General features: G+C 41.0%; 1 protein-coding gene across 1 annotated transcript; it reads left to right on the top strand.

Annotated features, from left to right (window-relative positions):
- Positions 1–369: 369 nt before the first annotated feature.
- On the top strand, positions 370–15,681 carry COX5A (cytochrome c oxidase subunit 5A). The gene is made up of 5 exons (XM_069071148.1): positions 370–583; positions 11,639–11,755; positions 12,963–13,084; positions 13,928–14,051; positions 15,516–15,681. The coding sequence occupies exons 1-4, from the start codon at positions 475–477 to the stop codon at positions 14,039–14,041; spliced, it is 462 nt and encodes a 153-aa protein (XP_068927249.1). The 5' UTR covers positions 370–474; the 3' UTR covers positions 14,042–14,051; positions 15,516–15,681.
- Positions 15,682–16,077: the final 396 nt, after the last annotated feature.

The following is a 16,077-nucleotide window of genomic DNA, read 5'->3' on the forward strand; positions in this document are numbered from 1 at the left end:
GAGCTCCCGGCGGCCTGGATACAGGCCTTCGCTCCCGAGGTCGGAGCGAGGGCGCCGCCTGGCGGCCTCTTCTTTTCCTCTTCCTTTGGGAAATACGCCTTCCTACCCTTTCCGTTCCCTCCTCTCTCTCGCCCTCTAGCCGCCCTCGTCCCAAGATGGCCGCGACCAGTCACAAGGCCCGGCTGCGCGGTATGCGGTTTGTCCTCCCGGCGCCACCATAGCCCCGCCCCTTCTCCCCCCTCCTGGGCGGCCTCGTGGCGTCCGCAGCCACCTGCCCCCAGAGCGCGCGCACGCGCGCCACAGGGACTGACTCGCGCCCCCGCCCGCCCGCCCCGTCGGTTCCCCCTGGGCGCGCTCGGTGCCAGCCTCCCCTGCGCGCATGCGCCGCGCACCCGCTCGCGCTCCTCAGCCTGTGTCCTCAGCAGTCGGCAGTCTGTGGCTCGGTCGATCCCGTCGCCCTCGCCCGCTGTCACCATGCTGGCCGCCGCTGTCCGCCGCTGCTCCGCCTCGGTGCGGGTCCTGCTGCCGAAGCCGGGGGCTGCAGCCCCCTCCTCCTGGTCGTCCTCTTCTCCCGCCGCCGCCGGTAAGGAGCCGGCCCGCGCGGCCCCGCGTCCTTGCGGTGACCCGAGCCAGGGCCTAGCGTGACCGCCGCCGGCCAGGCCCGCCTGGGAGCGGTCCCGGGCCCCCCGCCCCGGGCTTGTCGGCTTGCCCTTTCCCGAGCCCGGGCTCCCGAGCGGGGGCGCGGGCCGGCCGGGCGGGCGGGCCTGGCAGCCCGGCCGGGCCCGGAGGCGCTCCCGGGCGAAGGTGACATTGAACGCCCCGGCGCCCGCGGGGCGGGGCGGGAGGCCACGGGCGCCGCCTGTCCTCCGGGGACACCTTGGGGTGACCCCGAGTCCGGGCCCCCTATGCGGGCTGGGGTCTGCCCAGCTAACCCCGGGCCGAAGGCGGCACCCCGTGGCGTTCAAGCCTCAGCCGGAACGGGGGCTGGGGGAGGTCCCAACGGGGGTTCGGGAATGGGGGGAAGACGCCGTTGTTTTCCCCACCCTCCGACCATGCAACGCGGCCTCTTTCCATTGTGGAGTTCTCGTTTTTTGAAGCCTTTGAGAAGGCGGCGCAGGGGCTAGGCAGAGCGACCTCAGAACGACCCTCGTGCGTGCAGGTATCGGTGACAGGCAGGACCAGCCCGGAGCGCCGCGGTCCTTGTGCTGGTGAGGGAGAGGTCGGGGGTCCGCCGGCCGCCCGGGGCGTCTCCCCAGTTCCGGAGCTCCCTTCGTGCTCGTCCAGCTCCCGGCGGCCGTGATGGGGCTGGGGCTGCAGGGACGGCGCCGGGCACCGGCTCCTTGCAGGGAGCTTGCGCTCCCCTGGAAAAACAGGCACAGGATGGAGAGAGCGCACCGTAAGCGCAGTGTGCAGTGCCTGACTCTTCCTGAGCCCCTGGACCCAGCTGCCCGGGCTGTAGTCTGGCTAAGGCGCTGGAGCGGTTTGCTAGATCCTTCTTCAGGAGGTTAAGTGACTTGCCCAGGGTCACACAGCTGGTTAGTGTCTGAGGCCCGATCTGAGCTAGGTCTTCCTGACTCCTTCACCGGGCCACCCAGCTACCCACAGCTATGCAAATACAGCTTAGGCAGAACAAATGCGGATATTTAGGAAGTGGTTAAATTTAAGGGAGGGCCCTAGCCTTGGGATCAGATGATGCTTGAGCTGCAGCTAAAAGAAAGGGAGCAACTCTGAGATGGAGGTAAGGAACCAGTGTACACTTGGCCTGGGGGACAGCAAGTACACAAGGCCTGGAAAGAGAGATGCAGTGTCTAAGGAACCAAGAGAAGGCCACTTAGGGTAATCAGAAGAAATTTGCTGTGTAGAGTACTGTGCTCTGCAGTGACAGGGACATTTTCAGTTTATGTTGAGAAATCTGGCTAGGGTATAATAGGCTCTGCTAATTCCTATTTATTATCTTGAATAATGTTACTCTAGTATCTGTTCTAGGAAGGCTTTATGGTAATGGCACTTTAATCCTGGAATCCTTGATGGTAATATGTTACATTATGGAATTAAGCCTGTAAGGTTGTGAATTTAAACACTGAAGGCTCCAACAACATTCTTCCTGGGAAACTAGTCATTTTAGGAAATATAAGATTTGATCTGTCAATCTTTAAACTTTAATTCCTCCTGTTTATCCGATGGTGTATAAATTAGTATAGATCAGTGAATAATTCCCAATCATTTTAGCTCTTCTATATCTTATTTGGCCAGTTTTGTGATCCTCTAACCAAAATGCCATGTTGATATATCAAGAGAGCACTTTTATTTTTAGAAAAAAATTTAAATTTGAAGGAAAGTCTTATAACACCCATTGGAAAAGATTATCCTAGTGTCAGAAAAGAGAGTTTGAAAATCTTGTAGTTATCTTAATCCTTATTATGGAAATTAATTTTATGTTTATACAAACATTGCATCATTCCTCTATCCATTTTTTTCTGTGTTTTTCAGTTTAGGACCTTTCCTTCCTATCAGTTCATCAGATGGGAAGCATTTACTAATGGCATATTGTGTTCCAGACCTTGGGGAAGCTTCTTCCTTCTGCTTCCTCTCCCTCTTCCTCCCCCCACCCCCCCCATCTTTGAAAACATTTCCATTTTATGTGCAGTGAAAAGAAAACATTAAAAAGCTGATTTTCCTATGTGGAATTTACCTTTAAAATAGGAATGTGCTATTCTAAATCCTAGGGGGATTTAGAAACTGGGGGCTGAGGCACTGAAAATTAAGAATATTAAAATAATTTCTAAATCTGGCAAGAGAATTGAACCAGCTAGATTTTAAGGCTCTTTTCTATATTAATGTTCTCTGATTCCAGGTCTTCCTTCTGAGCATCTAGCCGAATGAGTAAGCTCTTAGGTTCGTGTTTATAGGATTTTAAAGCATTTTATAAACATTAATGATCCTAATAAGATTTTATTTACAATTTTGTATAATTCAGGGTTTTACAGACCTTCGTTTTGGATAAGTACTTTTGATAGTTACTTTTCACAAAGTTTATACTGTCTACCTAAAAAGCTAGATAAGGTTATCTAAAAAAGATCCCAGGCAAAAATATGGCCTGAATACCCCAGGAGAGTTTAGCAGCAAGAATGCCTGACACATAGTAAAGTCTCAAAGTTGCTTACTTAATTTACCTTGAAGATGTGAAAATGGAGGAAGTGATAACTTGACCATAGAATCTAAAACTAGAATGGTAATGTAAAAGTGAATATCCATAATAGAACTCACAAAAGAACGTAAGAGACCAGGGTATTCTACTTTGTTGGGCTTGAGGGCAGGGGTTGGCATCCAAGTTTTTCAAGAATGTAAGGAGGGATTTAGAATAACAATCTTTGTTTATATTTTAAAATAAATTATTCCAGTCAGGGGTATTAACAAGACTATATAGTCTGTCTTATGAGATGTGAAGGTGCCTTACTCCTGTTCTTTATATCAAACATAGCTGTGAGTTCCTCATTGCTAAGATGGGGACAGGGAGGGAGTCACACCTGGGTGTGCCATGTTCTAAGCAGGCTACTTATCAAATCTGTTCATCTTGAACTTCATCCTATTTGGAAGATGGAGACTTCCTAGAAAGCATGTGCTGTTAAAATAGAGGCGTTGGGAGTAGGGGGGGATTCCTGAATTTAGATCCTAGCTCTACCATTTAATTGGTTGTGGTGTAGAGCAAGTCACTTCACTTGTAAACCTGTAATATGGGAATAGTTATGCTCACACTGCCCACCCCACAGACCCCGGGGCACTGCTAAGAGGAAAGGGCTGTGTGAACTCTAAAGCATTGTATGCATTGAGGTAACTTTTCATAGTTATTGAGCTGGAAGGAAATAGTTGTGTACATTTATTTTTCTAGTTAGAAGAACACAGTAAAAGAAAGGAAGTGGATGTGGGGATCTGGTGGAATTACAGCATTGAAAATCCTTGAAGAACAGGATCTTCTGACAGTGGGTTAAAGTTCTGAATAGCATTTGGCAGAGACTGGCAATGTTAGTTTTTGTCTTAATATGAATAACATGGTAAGAACCCTGGTTTAGTTCATTCAGAGGATCTGAGCTTAAATTCTGGCTCTGCCACTTAATAACTATGACCTTGGACAGGTCGCTTTACACCCTGAGCTGAGTCTGAGCTTTCTCATTTGTGAAATAGATCTTCCTCCTTTATGATTTCCCTAATTTGAATAAACATAAAAGGAGTTCAAAGAAGAAAACCACCTGTTAGGATTTTATAGAGGAAATTTAAAAACTTGAAGTAACTTCTAGCTTGGAAATTCTATTTTTTATGAAAACTTCCAAGTTTGGAGCAAACCATTTTTTATTGATACAAAACTATCCTGAAAAGTGTAAATGTTTTTCTATGTGGAAGAACATATAATTTTTTATTCTATAACTGATCCTAAATAACAACACTTCCACTACTGCAGGCCTGCACAACATACGGCCTGAGAGCTACTTTCAGCCCACCAAAGGATTTATGGGGCCTGGGAGAATGTAGAGGATATGAAACAGGCCTGCACAAGTTACTATGTTGTACAGGCCTGCTCTAGTTCAAAATTGGGAATATATACGTAATTTTGAAAGGAAAAGAATAATAACAATGACTTGATCTGAAAGGAACACATGTAATTGTTGATCCTTATTCTGTACATAACATAACAAAGGTATTTTCATTAATAAATTTTTGCGTGTATGTGCATTTCTGCAGGTAGTTTTTCTCCCTTCTTTCTACAAATAGTAAATAGCTATAAATTGCCTTGCCCTACTAATTACAAATCACAGAGGTTTAGGATCAGAAAGCATCTTGGAGGTCAATTAGTTTAACTGGTACCTGAACAAGAATAACTTTTTTTTTCCCAAAAGCACAAATTTATTAACTGTTTTGGTACAGGAGAAATGCCACAAATGAAGAAATAATTGGCATGATAAGCATTAAGTTCTATCCCATGATCTGTGTGTTTGTTCCATTATATTTAATTTCTTTGGTGCCTTTTCCTACAAATGAATATCATGGAGCTTCCTTAGGAAAGTTGAAGTGAGAAGGTGGGTCAGAGTAACCAGGGATGGACTTAAACACTTTAAAAATAGTGATTATAAAGAAATATCTTGAATGTTTATTGGATTCAACAAATATACCAGGTTTGTTTGTTCAACCCAAAGACAAGTGGAATAAATAGTAGAGAGTATGGGGAATAAGTTGTAAAGTTGAAATTCGAACCCAGGTCCTTCGATTCTGGATCCAGAGGCCTCTGTGTGACACACCATGGGGATAGGGAGCAGACCTGATTCCTTAGTCTGAGAAACTCCCTGGGAGAAAAAGCAGGTGTCTGCTTGTGTTGCTTTCTGTTACCTTAGAAAAGGCTGTGAGAAGTCTCACACTGACCTGATAAAAGTATTATAGACATTTATGTGCTGCTTCTTCTTTTCCCCTTTCTTTTCCTTGAGCCACTTTTGGTTCCTTTAGCAGAATGACTCCTCTCACATCTGGGGCCTGGGGAGATGGCTTTAATTGGAGTGAAGGTAGGAAATTTTCTCCCAGGGAGTTCCCTAGACCAGTGAAATCATAGGTCTAGTCCCTATTTTTATGGTATATCATGGAAAAATCTTTGGATTTGGGGATCAAGGGACCTGGGTTCAAATTTCTACTTTGCTATTTAACAGCTGTGTGATCTTAGGCAACTTTGTTTCTCTGGACCTGTTTCCATGAGGCATTGAAATTTGATGATAACTAAGGTGTCTTCCAGGTCTAAATCCTTTGTGTTCCTAAAACAAATCAATAAATGTTAAGTACCTAGTATGTTCCAGACGCTGTACTAAGCACTGCAGATTCAAAAAGAGGACAGAAACAGTCCCTGCCCTCAAGAGGAACGCACAGCCACATGTAGTAGTGAGATGTCTGTGAAATTTAGGAAGCCAGCAAGAAAGATGGTAGTGTTCTGAGTTTGGATCCTTTTTTGATTATTTAATGATGTAAAGAGAGGCTTCAAAGTGAGGAGAGTCTGGGTTCAATTCTCAGCTCAGTAACAATGACTGTGAAATTGAATCCCAGATTCTTGTAATATTGCTGTACAACATTTCCTGACCTGCATTTTAAATTAAAAGTCATGATCCTCTCACCCATAGTCCTTTACAATTTGCAAAGATGACAGATAAAGATTTATACCATATGTACATTACCTCATCTGAGCTTCATCCCAACTCTCTATGGTAGGTAGGGCTAGTAGTGATAGTAATGTATCTATCTATAAGCTGAGGAAACTGAGACCTAATGGGATGTTATTTACCTAATATCACAGAACTAATACCTGACAGCCAGGACTCAAACCCAAGTCTATTTATGTTCAATGCTTTTTCTAGTATATCATGCTGCCTAGATTTTCACATGATAAATTTAGATTAGTAAAAGAAAAAGTTCACAAAGAATGAGAAAAATATTTCTATTTGGGTCATAAAGATTTTCTGTTGTAAAACAGTTGTAAAACAAACTTGATTGAGAATATTTAAAGAAATATACCTTTATAGGTTGTAATGCAGATATAGTTTTGTGAGCAAAGGTGTATTGCTGTCAGGATTTATCTTAGGCAGGTTGATTTATTTGCCTTGACTTAACTATTTAGTGAAAACACTGAAGTTGCTTGTTTTTTTTTTTTTAATGATTTTAGTAAGAACCCCAAAGAAAATGCAGCAGATGAATTATAATCTATTTTACCTGGAGAGTGAACATACCCTATTTGGTCACTTACCACCTTCATACCTGCAACTCCGAAAGCATTGTAGAATCCACTTTTATACTATTTCAAAAGGACAGTACCAAATGATTAGGGAAAATAAAAAGCCAGGTAACATTACCACTATAAAAGGCAATTGAGGAGACCTCAGTGAGTAGCAACCAATAAGCCTGCTTTCTTATTTCACAAATCTGAGAATCTCTGATTAAAAATATAAGAAGGCTATAGTTAGGTTTTTATACTTTTTTTTTTCTGTTGTGGAACACATCTTTATAGTTACACAACTAACTGAACAGTATAAAGAAGATCCTACTGTTTTTTCACTTTAAGAAAGTGTTGTCTGGCCATAGCAAATTCATTCTTGAAAGTTCTCCAACAAGCTATTTCCAGCATAGTTGTAGCAGCAAGGCACCTTGAAGAAGAAGGTGAAATGTGCCAACCAAGTCAAACCATTACCATCATTTCCCTGCAGACTCTGATGGGAGTGGCCCAGGACCTTGAGTGCAAGGTCCTTGGGAATAGCAGTGCTTCCTTCCAGCTTAGGCTCCACAGCCATCAGTGAGGGGAGTGATTGCTGGAGAGGGGGCCAGCTTTCCTTGCCAACACCAATTGCTGACCAGCTGCCACTCTTAGGAGAATGAGCCCAAGAACCCAGTTGTGCTTTCAAAGCAGTCATCATCTTTGTAGATGAAACCATAGAGGTAACTTCTGTTTATCAATCTCAAGCAAGCCTGAAAGCAGGGGAAAGTAGGTTTGTAAAAGATGTTCACCATGTGTCAAGGATGTTCTGCACAGACTCCAGATAGAGGTGGTGAAGGCTTCCTGATGTTTCTGTTTGTAGGTGACATTATGCTGGTTGTGCCAAGACCCTGAATGCTGTAGGGACTCCCCAATGAACACTACAGTTAGAAAAGATTGGCCTAATAAGTCACTTTTTTTAATGGATTAAAAAAATGTTTATCGCCCAGATTGTAACATGCAGTTAATTGGACGGCCCATTGAATTAGGCCATCAGTACATAGATCTTAGACATGTAATTTGGATGGGCAATGAACTGGACCTAGAATTGAATAGGATAGAAAGCTGCAATTATATTGGGAAATTAGGCAGCACTGTGGGTGATTCCAAATTATTCTCTAATAGAAAAATCCATTTTTTTATTATGAATATTTTCCCAGTGATGTTTATATGACTGTGAGTCTTGGAGCTCCATAGCACCTGAAGAATTAAAATTGTAGGTGACACAAAGGGCAATGGGGAAGGTGCACTATAGGAAGAAGTTGCCCATATACATTTTCAGTGATGCCTCTTGGACAAGCTGTAGTCTGAGGAATGTCATCAAGGAAATAAAAGGTGAGAAAAGGAGGTGGACTGATGGTGTCACATAAGCCAAGTTACAAACCGGTCGTCAGAAAGCCTGAATGGTGCCCTCGTACCCATGAAGAGTTAGAGGGCCTGTGGCAGATCTTCTGGGAAGGATTCAAGAAAGTGCTAGAGTACAATCTGCACCAGAAAAGGAAAGGCGAAGTATTGAAACGAACTTTTATAATAATAATAATTTGTAAAAAAATACTGTCTTGAGAATAGATGATATTGTGTTATTTGAAATCACGTTTTATGTACCTATCTGACTGCTCCTTCTCAGTCTCCTTTGCTGGACCCTGCCTCCAGATAGATCACTCCCTCTCACCTTTGTCCAGGTGCTCTTCTCTCCTTATACTACACTTGTTGATCTCATCTACTCCCAAGGCTTTAATTACCATCTCTATACTGATGTTTCTCTAATCTACTTTTCCTTCCCCAACTTCTTTCCTTAACTCCCATCTCCAACTGTCTTTGGGACATCTCAAACTGGATATCCAGTAGATATCCTAAACTCAGTACATCAAAACAGAACACATTATCTTTCACACTAAACCCTCCATCACCTTCTACTTCCCCAGTTATTGTAGAGGGCAGCACCCACCTCCCAGTCCCTCAGACTGGCAACCTAAGAATCATCCTGGATTCCTCACTGTCCCTCACCTCCCCTATCCAGTCTGTTGCCAAGGTCTGTCAATTTCACCTTTGCAACATCTCTCAAATAGGCCTCCTTCTCTCCTCTGACTCTACCTCTGTTCTGGTACAGACCTTCATCCCCTCATGCCTGGACTATTGTAGTAGCTTGCTGGCCAGTCTGCCTGCCTGCCTGCTTTACATCTCTCCACCAATCCAATCCATTTTCCATTCAGACACTAAAATGATTTGCCTGCAGTGCAGGTCTAGTCATCCCTCCACTCAAACTCCAGTGGCCCCCTACTACCTCCAAGAGCAAATACAAAATACACTGTTTGACATTCAGAACCCTTCATAACTTAACCCCCTTCTACCTTTCCAGTCTTCATACACCTTACTGCCCTTCACATATTTGGTCCAGTGACACTGGCCTCCTGGCTATTCCACAAACAAAACATTCCATCTCTCGTTTTGGGGCATTTGCTCTCACTGTTCCCCCATGCTCTCCTCTGCTCTGACTCATGACTGGCCTGATTAATTCCTAATTAAATTCCTAAATCCTAATTAAAATACCACCTTCTACAGGAAGCCTTCCCCAGCACCTCTTAATTCTAGTTAATAAAATTAATAAATTTGTTAATACATTTTTTCCTATTTATGGCTTGCTTTGTGTGTATTTGTTTGCATGTTTTCTCACCCATTAGATTGTAAACTCCTTGAGGGTAGAAATTGTCTTTTGCCTCTTTGTATCCCCAGACCTTAGCACAGTACCTGGCATGTAGTAGGTAGGTATTTAATGTTTGTTGATTGATCTTACCCCCTCATTTTACAGATAGTGAAATTGAGGTCCAGAAATACCATAATTTATTTTCCCAGAGTCACAAACCAACAAACACTGGGCTTATTATGTGTCTCTTGAAATTTCAATTTGGAGGGCTTAATTTATAAGTAACTGAATTCTTTGTATTTCCTGTAGTGAGGGGGTGGAGAACCTGCAGCCTGTAGGCCACATATAGCTTTTTTTCTAGGTCCTTGGGTGTGGCCTTTTCACTGAGTCCACAGGGGATTTGTTCTGTGAGGCTTGGATTCAGTCAAAGGGCAGCACTAGAAGGCCACATGTGACCTCAAGGCCACAGGTTCTCCACCCTGGTGTAGTGGAAAGATCATTGAACTTAGTTGGGAAACCTAGTTTTAAAACCCAACTTTGTCAGTCCCAGCTATTGGCCCTTAAGCAAATCATATACCCTCTTTGATCCTCAATTTCCTAATCTGAGAAAGTTAAATGTATTTTAACTGCTTTTTAAATAAACCAGTTAAGATAATTCAAATAATCAAAACCTTTATGTGATAAATGTAAGCTTGATTATTACTATAATGGCTAGCTATAATAGAGCTACAGTTATTTCTTTAAGTTTGGGTTAAAGTTTTGCACTTATTAAATGTTGGGCCAGGCTGGTGACCCATTCTTTTTGAACTTTTAATATTAAAGGTATATGCCATTCTCATTCATTAACTTAATTCATTTCAAGAATTAAAACGTTTATTCTTTCCTTCTTGAGAAACAACAAAAATTCATTTCCATTATTAGGTCAGATGAAACTCCTTGTAGATAGCACTGAATAGTGTGGTCCAGAGGTGGGAAGCCTGCAGCCTCGAGACCATGTGTGGTCCTCTGGGTCTTCAATTGTGGCCCTTTGACTGAATCCAAACTTCGCTGAAGGAATCCCCTTAATAAAAGGATTTGTTTGGTAAAAATTGGATTCAGTTGAAAGGTTGTACCCAAGGACCTAGAAGGCCACATGTAGCCTCGAAGACAAAGGTTCCCTGTCCTTGGTGTGGTCCATTATCTATTAGAGATAGAGTGTTCTGTTAATTGAATTGCTAATCTAAAAGTGATGTTCTAGCCACTTAAACAGTCAGTTTCCAATATTTGTCTTTCTTTTCTGGTGTACTTTCTTTTCTTTTTCACTTCTTCTTAGTGTTAGATTATACATATGTTTTCAATGTTTGATGCCTTTTGTTTCTATATCACAAGTCATTTTGGGGAATATCCCTATTCTTCCAAACCTTCTTAAGATAGAATCATTTTGTGTAACTAAGAAAAATTGCTAATACCTAGTGCAGTAACTGCATCTCATAATGTGGAACATGCTGTTGTTCCCCAACCTCACTCCTGAGAGGAGGAAGGCATATTTCATTATCTGTTCTCCATACTTATTGTTTTTTCAGTTGCTCAGTTTGGCTTTCTTTCTTAGCAGCTTATTAACTCCTCTTGTGTGAAATACTTTCAGAACTAGATTTGAATAATTTTGACTACTGTGTATGTTTTAAAATATTTTAAATACTCTATTGTACATCAAATTCTGTAAGCCAAAGGAACTGAAATTTGCTAATGAGTTTGGGCTTCTTAAAAATAGGAAATACAATTTATTGGAGACATCCTGGCCTCCAGCTTGGCATTCTTCCCATTAAGTCATACTTCCTCTCCATGTCTGTTTAGTTTATTGACTTCATGGCCTTTCAGGTGCTATCAAGTAATTGAAAGGGGAGAATTCTTTTTATTCTTTGATGTGTTAAGGCATTGTTTATTGGGGCCAAATATTAAAGAATGAGGAAAAAGTGATGTGTTCTTGTTTTCCTAACTGATGTGTTTACTGCTGTCTTTAGAAACTTTATAGTATCCATGAAATACATGCTAAGTATTTTTTAATATTAAAATTTAAATTTAAATATTTAAAAATATTTTAGCAAGTATATATTATGTATAAATAAAATATATTTAAACACTGAAGATATGGTTAGATTTTTTTCAGATGAGATAGATATTTTAGTTAAATGTTTTAGCATTTTTAAAATATCCTAAAAAATAATCCTTTCTTTGTGTAGCTATCCAGTCAGCTCGCTGCTATTCCCATGGGTCCCATGAGACAGATGAAGAGTTTGATGCTCGCTGGGTGACATACTTCAGCAAACCAGATCTTGACGCCTGGGAATTACGAAAAGGTATGAATTGTGATGTGGCTGTAAATTGATTTTGGTAAGAAAAATTCGGCTGCTTCACATTTGTGGGCTGCTAATATAGAATCCATCGAGGCTTTGTGACATCAGTGCTGGCAAAAGTAAACAGTTGGTAGTTATGCACAACTTTTAAACTATATCCTCTAAAACAGAGATGTCAAACATGCAGCCCCCAGCACTCCCAAGTGCAGCCAGCACCAGATTAAAATGCAGTTGGGAAATATTTAACAAACTAAATAGAAGTATAACCCAACATGATGTTAATACTTGGCTTTCTAAGTCACTGTGCCTCTGTGGATCCATGGGTGGTTTAGTGGCTTCTGCTTCTATTGGAATTTGCCACCACAACTATAAAATATCACACCAGGCTACTCTCTTTGGAGAGATTTGTACCTTTGAAATGACTCACAGAAGCTTTTCGGGCAGTTTTCTTATTTCTCGCCTACTAGATTTTTTTTTGTCCTATATTTTGGTTTGCCACAATATATAAATATGGGAGTTGGTCAGTACTTGTATCTTCCTATTAATAGTTTACTGCTTCGTGTATAGTCTGTGAGTGTGATTTCCTTTAAAACAAGACATCTCAGACTGGATTTTAGCATTCTGGATTATTGTAGAGACTTTTGTTGGTTTTTATTTTTTTTTAAGCCCCTAATGTTTGTTTGTTTGTTTTTTTTAAAGAAGTATAGTGGCTTTATCCTTCTTCATTCAGGAGTATTACCTTTGAGTGACCTTAGAATAGGTATGATGAAAAGAATAGTGAATTTGGTTTTCTGTTAAAAGACTAATAAGTTGTCTTTGTGTGCTGTGTTACATAGAAGTGAACATAGTATAACCTCATACTTCTCAGGTTTGTTTTCTGTGAAACAACACTTGGGCTGTTAGACTAAGCTTTGCATTTATATTTTTATGTTCCAGCTGTAAATCATATGATCCCATAAACTGAACTAACAGTAATCCCTTAATTAGTTCAGGGAACACAAAAACAGTAATTGGGAGGCTTGGAATCTTTGTCCTGACTCTGTGGCCTTGAGTAAGTCAATTTCAGGGCCTCAGGTTTCATCTGTATGATAAGAAGGGTGAACTGGGTAATCTCTGAGGTTGCTTTTACTTCCATGATTCTATGTGGATAATTTATCATATGAACATGTCTAATGTTATGTTGCTTCCCTACTTTTTTTTAATCTAATAGGAATGAATACATTGGTTGGCTACGACCTGGTTCCAGAACCCAAAATCATTGATGCTGCTTTGAGGGCATGCAGACGGTTAGATGATTTTGCTAGTGCAGTTCGTATTCTAGAGGTCGTAAAGGTCAGTGAAACAGCATCGGCCTGAGAATTCTGTTGTTGGGTTGTGGGTTTGTGTTGTGTTTAAGTATTTGTTAAAATACCCGTCTAAAGGTATCTTAGAATTTGTTAATGGCAAAGGAACAGCACAGCAAGTTAAAGTTTTCTGAGTTTATTTAACTTGAGAAAGGTTTGTTGTGTAAGGAAGATAGATTTTGTTGCAAAGTAGAATTTTGCCAAAACTCACATCCCAGAAACAAAGTGATCTCAGGACACAATTTTCTCAGAAAAGACACCATTTGTGTTACTATTAAAACACCCCTCCTCCCCCACTCCCACCCCCACCCCCCAAAATTACAGTGTACACAAGGAAAGGAAAGGAAATGGCTTTATCTTAAATGAAAGGGGATAATTATGGGTTCTGTTGGCGATCAGTCCATTCAACACTAGAGCTAATTGAATTATGGACTCAAATTAGAGGGAAATTAAAATATTTTTCCTCTGTTGATTCAATTATAAATGTTGCCTGCTGGGCACATTTGACTGCCTTCACAAAGTTTTCTGTCATCACTGTCTTCCTTTCTGGCATGTTTTCCTAAACATCATCTATAATGAGCATATTCCAATTGGTAAAATTATTCCTAGAATATAATAAGGTTTACCTTGCTCTAAGAGATGCACTTTTAAAATTTGCAGTACTTGTTTACCTTCTTTATTGAAACTAACTGCTCACTGACTAAATTGATCCTAAGGGGGATAGGAACCTCTACTCTAGATGTACTAGTTGTATTTAATGTCAGACTGGTTTTGTGTGTGCATTAATTAATGTGTGCATTAAATTAAATGGATTTTCTATTCTTGCTGTTAGGACAAAGCAGGACCTCATAAGGAAATCTACCCATATATTATCCAGGAACTTAGACCAACTTTAGATGAATTGGGAATATCTACTCCGGAGGAATTGGGCCTGGACAAAGCATAAACTCTTGTGGGTAAGGAACAGCAGTTAGTACCCCCATTATGTATTCTAAAAATGACCTAGTCAGTTCTATACCTCAGTAAGCAAAAGGAGATGAGCACTGAGTAGGAGAGCCACTGGAGAGCAGAATATTCAGTATGCTTTGACAGCTGGGTTAAGAGGTACATCTCTGTTCTTTCCATCCCCCAGAGAAACCCAACAGCAGTCACCCAACACTATATGTAGTACCTTTTAAAATTTCTTAAGTTGAATATTTGTGGTTACAAATGATGTTTAAAAAGGTTTGAGAGATATAATTTCTGGATAATTAATCATCTTATCAATAATGCTAGCATTTTCGTAAAAGGATGGTCATTTGGCCATCTCTCTCTTAGACCACAGACCATCATGACAGGCTCATGGCTTATATGTCCTTTTAGAAGAGGATTGTTTCCAAGGGTGGCAACCAACTCAGATTGTTTACCAGTTAATGAGAGAATGAATATTACAGTGAGGGGCTGGACCTGAATTTAGATTATGTCGCATTTACTCCTAAATTAGCTCCAGCCTTGGGTATTCTATTCAAAGAATTTATCTATGCTTAACCAGAGTAGAACACAATAGCTGCCCCACCTGGGTTTGATTGAGGAGGTTTGCTCAGCCTTCCCTGACTGAGGAATTGGGGATAAAAGAAAAAGGGAGAAATTTGAATCTTCCCAAATCATTGCTTATTAATAATCATTTCTCTCATTGACTAAAAGACAATTGAAGAGTGCACTGGATTTATGGAGTAAGATTTGTTATCACAAATGTCGTTTCACTAATGTTTCCGTAAAGAACTGCCTTTAAGTTTGATACTGCCATTTATTCATCTGCCCAAGTTGGAATTTAACAGGTGGCTCTTTAAGGGAATTTACAGACCCTGGTGGTCTTCTGTATAAAGATACATTAGAGTATGCTTTGTGAAGCATTTTCTGATCTATAACCATTAGACATTGAGATCAAGGTATTCACTCCTATTTCCAAGATTAAAAGCACAAGACTTAAAGCATTCGTTTTCTAATAGTAACAGATAGCAGAAGTTGGGGGAGGGAAGGAAGGAGAAGGGAGCAAGCTTTTATTATGCACCTACTATGTGCCAGGCAGTGTGCTAATAATAAGCACTTCATAAATATTTCATAAATATCTCACAACAACCCTGGGAGGTAGGTACTGTTATTGTCCCCATTTTGTACTTGAGAAAATTGAGGCAAACAAAAATTAAGTGGTTTGCCAGGGTCATAAACAGCTAGTCATCTCAAAATGAGGGGGTTGAACTATGTGACCTCACGTCTCTTCCAGTTTAGAACCTATAATCCTATGATTCGTACATAGCCTGTTTTTTTTTCCTAGAGAGTTATAAAGTTGTAAAATGAGAATAAATGCTTAAAGGAGATGAGCCAGGAGCTCAAGAAGGGGCATAGCTGTCACTCACTAATTATTTTTTTTTCTCTTTCAGATGGGCTTCCTAAGGATTTATTGGTATTGGTAATGCTACTTGATTATACACATTTACCTGGAGATGCTGATGATAAAATATTATTTGAACATGTTTTTCTTTATTGAGTCCCAGTCTATATAATATTTACTTGGACCTTAATAAAAGGGAAACCGTTTGAACTTAATTGAAGCAGTTGCTACCTGTGTTGACATTAAAAATTTTGTCATTGTTGTTCACTTGTGTCTAACTCTTTGTGACCCCATTTAGGTTTTTCTTGGCCAAGTTTCTAGAGTGGTTTGCCATTTCTTTCTCCAGTTCATTTTAAAGATGAGGAAACTGAGGTAAACAGGATTAAGTGTCTTGCCCCGGATCACACAGCTAGATTTGAACTCAGGAAGATGAGTTTTCCTGCTTCCAGACCCAGTGCTTTATGCACTATGGCACCACCTAGCTGCTGCCTCCATTAAAAATTAGAGGATGGAATAATTGACCTGGGGCTAATAGGTTAAAAGTGTGCTGCTTCCAGGATGAGGGCGGTAACTGTCCACTGTACTTCCCAAAGCAGGCCATTTCACTTTGG

The sequence above is a fragment of the Petaurus breviceps genome, unplaced genomic scaffold, assembly GCF_028583685.1.
Source record: "Petaurus breviceps papuanus isolate PSGF00001 unplaced genomic scaffold, PetGlider_PUasm1.0 90825, whole genome shotgun sequence".
In the NCBI taxonomy this organism is placed as follows: Eukaryota; Metazoa; Chordata; class Mammalia; order Diprotodontia; family Petauridae; genus Petaurus; species Petaurus breviceps.